We start from the raw sequence: 7,500 nt of genomic DNA on the forward strand, positions 1-7,500 counted from the left end.
CCTACAAAATTATACAACACATTTTTCCTATTTACCAATACTTCCACAATACTCTTTTCCCAATTAGGGTGGCCAGATTCTGCGCATGGGCCTGGCACTGAGCTCCGTGCGAAAGCTTCCAATCACAGTCACAAAGATCAGGGCAGGAAGACCTAATCCTGGTCTGAGGCCACAGCACTTAACGGGTACGGACGGTATTTAAGCGATAAGAAATGATGTATAGAAATTTTGTTTCTAGCTTAAAAGATTTTCTTGTTTTTATTTGATTGCATATTAATGATTTTGGATTTACCTTATAGGATATATTCTTATCAGTTTTCATATTTGGGATAAGTGTATGTGCCCAAAGAAATGTTTTTTTTATATTTTTTTATGTAAATGCTTATTTCTTTGTCTACCTTGAATTCAAAGCACAAAGAAAACAGATTTTTTGCTCACTTTACCAACATTTTAAAGTTAAAGACACAAAAATGAAAAGGTCTGCACATACATGATCAAAACAAGTCCTTATTGAAATGAGAGAAAAAAAAATTAAGACTACAGATATGTTATTAAATATATGCTGATCCTGACACACATACCTAACAAGGACAAATATCAGAAAAAAAGAAATTATATATATATATATATACATATACATATACATATACATATACATATACATATACATATACATATACATATACATATACATATACATATACATATATATATATATATATATATATATATATATATATATATATATATATATTGCTTGCTAACATAAGCATTAATCCTAGGCCTACAACTGGTGAGGGACACGAGCAATGGCCGTCTTGAAGGAGGAGAGATCGGGTCGATGGAGATTAGCTTTTACCCGGGTCACATTTCAGGCGGCAAGTATGCGGCCGATACTCAGACTGCTGGGTGAGTTTGTCCCTGTACTTTTTGGTTTATGCTGTGGAATTTGCATTTTATTGTTTTCTTTTTTTCCCCAATTCTTTCCAGTTGTTTATAAGATGAAGTAATGGTTATGAATGATTGTGTATCAAGAAAGAATAAGGTTGGATTGGTGTTATGTTTTTTATTACCAACTACCCTCATTAAAACTGTCCATAATATTCAATTGATATTTGTTGATGAATCGGATGATGATTTTGATTTTAAGGACTTTTAGAAAAAAAATAATAAATTAATTGAATTCTCCCATTTATTATTAAAATTTTAAGTTGGATATTTCAAAAGTGAATTTTTCATATGTATTCATTTTTCTCACCAAGAAATCATATCTTTTCAATTTATGTATTAAAAATTGTTGGGGAAAAATATAACCCTGTGAATTGATGATATAAAACCATAATCAAGATAAATTCTAAAGACTGTATTGAAGTATATATCTTTATTTGTGAGTTAAAACAGGATTGGCAAATTGTTGTCCTGAAGTCACTTTTTAAACGTTTTTAATTGACTTTGGCTTTATGCTATATTACTTTCATTGAAATGTCTATACTGTTTAACTTTATTGTATAATACACATATATTTATATAGATATAATATATTCATATATATATATATATATTATATATATATATTTTATATATATATATTTATATATATATATATTTATATATATAATATATATATTTATATATATATATATATTTATATATATATATATATTTATATATATATATTTATATAGATATAATATATTCATATATATATATATATATTATATATATATATTTATATACACACACATAAATAATCTTTTTTCTCTCTTGTACTGTATTCTACAGTACTTTGTGCAGACATTGGAAGATACGATATATATTTAGTGGACAAATTAAAAATGTAACTGGCAATAGCAATAATATAATGATGTAAAATTTTGCATTAGAATCCTTTATTTCTTTCTTTTTTTTTAGCTTTGAAATTCATTTAAATCATGCCAATCCTGAAACTAGACAAACTGGCAAGAATTTATTTTTTATTTTTTATGTGGATTTATTTATTTGTTTACTTTTTATTAACTGGAAAGCATTTATGAATATGTTCTTTTTTTTTTTTTCAATGGAAAAGGTAAAAAAAAAAAAAAAAAAAATCAGGAAAATTAAATGAAAAAGAATCAATTTAGATAGAATAATAACCATTACCATTTTTTAATTCCAGTCGACTAATTTTCTTCATCGTTCCGTTTCAGGAGTGTGAGTCTCTTAATACAAGCAGCCTTGCCCTGCGCGCTGTATGCGAGTAGCCCGACCTATCTGACCTTGTCTGGCGGAACCAATGCGGAGATGGCACCGCAAGTGGACTATACTATACACGTGAGTAAGCGGAATATTTTGATGGATAGGTGAAATAGCTCTGTACCTTTGTGCTTATTTGCATTTTTTGTATATGCGTTCTATGTGAATATTATCAAAGCATGATGAAAGCACGGGTAATTTAGAAACTTTGTGTTCAAATAAATGGAATGGGTTTTTCTTTTATTGTGAATATAATCTTTTCCTTATTGTTAATTTTTCCTTTAGATTGGTACAGAACAGTATTTTATTTTAAGTTTATTTCATTCTTTCTGCTTAGCAAATTATATGTATTCCAAGAAATATCAAAGGGAATTATAGATTAACTGTTAACTGCTAGTCTCTATTGCTTTTATTGCTCTTAGACACATGAGCTAATTCCTATCGAATCCTCAGGAGATTGAAGACACTGACATATTGGTCTTTAGGATTTCTAGACTTAATTCCTAAGAAAAGAGCTGAAGATTTTTATGATGAAGATTCTTCTTTTAACTTTCTTTGAGATTAGTTTGAAATCAGAGTGGGAAAAACTAGTAAGGAAAAAAAAAAAGAGTAAATGATAACTAATAAAGATAAAAAGTTAAACAGATTAATCAAGAAAAGAAGACAAAAAGGCAGTGAATTGAATTAAAATTGATGGTGCAAAACTTTTCCTTCTCAAATTGCACAAAGTTTATTCATGCATTTTCTTCAGGTGTTCAGAAAAGTTAGTGCCTGGTTTGGTGCAGACTTCCGGCTCTTCCTCCATAGAAGGTATTGCTTTATTTTTGAATGGGGGAAAAAAAATAAATAAATGAAAAATAAAAAGATCAATAAATTTCCTATTCATAAAAATGGTCATTGGTGGATACACACCTTGTCAAGAAGTATAATACTACGTTGTGTGTGTGTGATGGGATTTCTTCCCCTTTTGTTCATTCTAGGGAAGCCTTACAGTTAGTATCTTGGTATTCATTAATGCAGAGACTCGAATCCTCCTCTCTGCAGAAAGAAATATTTTGGAATCTGTAAAGTTTTTCACTTGATAGAAATGTGTTTTTTTTTAGAAGTGTCTGTGATGATAATTCACAATACTATATGATGATGTAACACTTGCAAGGAGAGTAACTCTCGAGTTGACATTTAGCAAGACTGTAGGCAAAGACTGATACAGTAGATTGCAACACAATGACTATAGTAATTGACTAATGCATTATATAGCGTAATAGAGACAGATATTCAACCCCATTCACGATGGGGCTTATATTTGCCTAATGCCGCTCCCAACGGCTAGATAACAAGCACGTGCAGTGACTGTGCACAAGATCTTGCCTGTAGGGATGCCATGCTGCACCTTTTGATTTAATAAGGGGATAATAGGAGGTTTTATATTTATTTACATTATTTTCACAAGTGAAGAAAAATGTGTCTATAGAAAGAGAACTCGTATGAGTATATACATATGTAACAATGTGAAACTTAGTTTTAAGGGAGAGATCGTGACATGATAGGACGTCATCCAGCGGGAATGAAATATTCCCATGACGTTACATCATATCACCTGGCGTTAATGGGTTAAAAGGAAGAACTTTCTATCTCCATTTCGGAACAATGTAGAACGTTGGCAGTATAATTTTTTGTCTTCTTTTGAAATGAAACATGGAATATTTTCAGGAAATCAGATGTAAAACCAGACATAATCTCTGTTTTTTTTTGGAAGCTTCGCAAGAGTCAATATAAAGTAATTAGATACTGAATATGCACTGAGTGGTTGATTATTCTAAATTCTTTAGTTTCACATAGTTTTTTTTTTGTAGTGTTTCCAAATAGGTGAGAGAGCATAGAGTCAAAATAAAATGCTCAAGATTTATCTTGATTTACACTATGGACTAGGCATTTTCATGTATGCATGATCTAGAAGGGGGAGTATTGAACTACCAATATATACCATTAGCTATACTTCAGATAAAATAAAATGCCCTTGATACCTGTGTTAATATACATTACATTGGTTTCAATAAAATAAAATGCCCTTGATAACTGTGTTAATATACATCGCACTGGTTTCAAGTAATGAGGAATAACACTCGCATTTCAGAGGCTTCTACCCTCAAGGAAGGGGGGAAGTATCCCTGGAAGTCAAGCCAGCCCGACAGGGTTTGATCGCTGCAGATTTTACCGACTTTGGTGAAGTCATATCTGTCTACGGGAAGGCTTACGTGGCTGGCGTTCTCCCGATACGAGTTAGTATGGCTCGTTTCTCATGTTGCGATGTGATACTGTGTGTGTGTGTGTATGGTGTGTTAGGTAAATGTAGAAAGCACTAGTTGGTCTGTATAATTGGATATGTAGAGAGTTAGATAAGTTTATATGAATCATTTTGGTGTGAATGCACTAGAATTTTTTTTGTATTTCTGATCTGATTTCTTGTTTGATTTTCATGATAATAATCCCATTTTGTATTATTAATTAAGTCCTTCTTCTTGTCATCTTAGGTTTCCATTTGTTCTAATACATGATAAAAACTCCTTTTAGGTAGCGCACAAAATGGCAGATGCCGCGGAAAACCTGCTTTACCAGAATCTCCCCCAAGGCGTTAACATCCGCGTCGACCGAATCCAAGAACGTCCTGAGACGGCTTTCGGGACTGGCTCTGGCATTGTGTAAGATAGCTGTTGATTTACCTGATCAGTGGAGTGTCTTTGATAATGTGATCTTGTGTCCCATTTAGATTGATGAAACAGTGCTTTTAGATTCTGCGTTTGATGAGGGTTAATTTAGTAATTGTTAGGTAGCACAGGTTTCAACAAAACTTCGTGGCTCGCCATTTGCTCCCAAATCCCATAAGGGAGTATGCAAATGCGGCGCGGCATCGATACCACTAACCAATTCCTACCTTTTGTCTCTCGTCCTAGCTTGTGGGCCGAGACGAGCAGTGGTTGCATCCTCGGTGGTTCTAGCCTGGGGAAGAAGGGCAAACCAGCGGAACAGGACGGGGAGAACGCGGCCAACGAAATCCTAGAGTCCATCAAGAGGAAGGCGTGTGTGGATAGCCATGCTCAGGATCAGGTATGCGGATATTTGGAATAGGTAGATGAGTAAATAAAAAAGAGAAATGAATAAAGAAATGGGGAATGAATATAGAGTGAGTAAATGGATGAATTAATTATTGAAGGAATAAGATAAAATATATGAAATTAGTTTGAATATTTACAAAAACAAGAAAAAAGAAAATTATGAATATTATGGTAAAGCTATAGGAATGTAGATCAATAAATAGACACGAGGAAAAAAAAACATCGAGACCATATTAGATTATAAACAAATCATCTCGGGAATCGGGAAATAGATATTGCATACTCGATGCTCTACCATGATCCTCTAATTGATCTTAATTTCGTGATCATCCTAGGTTATACTGTACATGGCCTTAGCGAAGGGAAAATCTATTATACGCACCGGACCCCTGACGGACCACACCAAGACAGCTATACATGTTGCGGAGTTAATGACAAAGGTAATTAGTCTGATATTTCTGTACTGGTTAGGGTTAGGCATGTTATGGTTTTTCTGTTAATGACACTGAAGTAGATCTGTTTCTGAGCATGTGTTTGTTTTGATGATATATGTATTTAAAAAAATTCCTTTTCTTCCCACAGGTTAACTTTAGCATCACGGAGGACAAGGAGAGCGACTGTATATTTATAGAATGTGACGGATTAGGCTTAACTCCTAAGGATAGAAAGTAAATAGTCTAGATTTACAAGTAGCTGCTACTCGTAATATAGATATATATATATAAATATATACACACACACATATATGGAAATTAAATGTTCACAGTAATTATTTGATAATTAAAACGGCCGTAAATTTGTTTTCTTTATTGAAGCTAGTCGAAAAACACACTTTTATTTCTTTTTTTTTCAAATTGACATTCGTGTTGTAAATTTTTTTTAGTCATTTCCCTATTACATCTGAATACTGGTATGTAATCAATATATCCCAACATCTCGGTACATAAAATTATGCATGTTGGGAAAGGCATGCTATGAGTTCCAAGAACGAAACCCTCCCATCATAGAATCTCTTAATAAATTCCCTCTTTTCTGTCGGTCAGAATATTCACCAGACATACCACCCTCCTGTTACCCTCCTGTGCCTTTCCCTATTGTGTTTGTTTTGTCCTATAACATGTCCTATGCATTTTGTTCTTGGTTCGACTGAAATGCTAGTGATTCCCAAGTGCTGTATGTACTTCAGCAGAAAATATCTACTCTGAGGCCTGACAGCCCCTACTAGTTATCACCGATAATTGATAAACGTATCTTCTTGTATTGGCTTTCCTTTGCTTCTCGGAGATAGTATTATGTGCTTCTTATCCTAGCGTGTAAACGCTAAACGTACTGTATGTAATGTGTTAGCATGCTGGCTGTGAGTAAGGACTCTCTGACCTTACCTGTGAATGATGTGTTAGATAACTGACAAAATCTACACTTGTGTTTGTTGATAACTGACAAAATCTACACTTGTGTTTGTTGATAACTGACAAAATCTACACTTGTGTTTGTTGATGCAAAAAGTCTTGCTCACGTTTTATCTTTTATTTTACTTTTGTATTGATGACGCACATACTTTTTATGTGTTTTTTTTTCTCAACATTAATTTATACAATTCATTGTTGATCACTAATGTTAAATTTATTCATGTACTATGTTAAAATACATGTTTACAGCATCATTTTTTTGTTTTTGTCTTTACCTTCATGAACAATATTAGAAGGATGGATGATGTATTTTGATTTTGATATATATTAATGCTCCTTCCAAATTGAAGAATACCATAGACCCTATTTGTTAATTCCAAGTTAGACATACAGCATGTGTAGGTTTCACTTCAAAATCATTGGAAATTTGAAAGGAAAATTGAAATTGCTTGTTTACAAGTAACACAATGGACTTAAAGACTTAAAGAATAATTATTGTGGTAATGAAGGATATGGCAGTAGTCTTCTCAGATAACTTTCTAGTAACTTAGAAACCAAGTTCTCTCCTCACAAAAGAGTTTCCTTGTTGGAGTATATTGAGCTGAGGACCTCCAGTTTGAACAAAGTATAAAAATTGAATAGTGAAATGTCAAAATAGCAATTCATTGAAAGTGTCCTTTGCTATAAAGAAAGGATATCAAGTGGGTGAAAATAACCCCATAAACAACATAATTAAAAATTAGCTC

At 32.7% G+C, this 7,500-nt stretch overlaps 1 protein-coding gene across 1 annotated transcript in view; it reads left to right on the top strand.

Moving 5' to 3' along the window:
- The window catches only part of Rtca (RNA 3'-terminal phosphate cyclase), a 9,938-nt gene that overhangs the window by 1,528 nt on the left and 910 nt on the right, over positions 1 to 7,500 (top strand). Inside the window, exons 2-10 of the mRNA XM_043004449.2 lie at positions 68 to 185; positions 783 to 909; positions 2,187 to 2,310; positions 2,984 to 3,042; positions 4,367 to 4,511; positions 4,804 to 4,931; positions 5,184 to 5,337; positions 5,681 to 5,785; positions 5,928 to 7,500. The exon at positions 5,928 to 7,500 is cut by the window's right edge and continues 910 nt beyond it. Of these exons, the coding sequence (XP_042860383.1) occupies positions 68 to 185; positions 783 to 909; positions 2,187 to 2,310; positions 2,984 to 3,042; positions 4,367 to 4,511; positions 4,804 to 4,931; positions 5,184 to 5,337; positions 5,681 to 5,785; positions 5,928 to 6,017 (1,050 nt within the window). The 3' untranslated portion in view covers positions 6,018 to 7,500. The remainder of the gene's footprint in view (positions 1 to 67; positions 186 to 782; positions 910 to 2,186; positions 2,311 to 2,983; positions 3,043 to 4,366; positions 4,512 to 4,803; positions 4,932 to 5,183; positions 5,338 to 5,680; positions 5,786 to 5,927) is intronic.

The sequence above is a fragment of the Penaeus japonicus genome, unplaced genomic scaffold (genome assembly GCF_977035675.1).
Source record: "Penaeus japonicus unplaced genomic scaffold, GWHDUDI00000001_assembly GWHDUDI00000001, whole genome shotgun sequence".
Taxonomy (NCBI): Eukaryota; Metazoa; Arthropoda; class Malacostraca; order Decapoda; family Penaeidae; genus Penaeus; species Penaeus japonicus.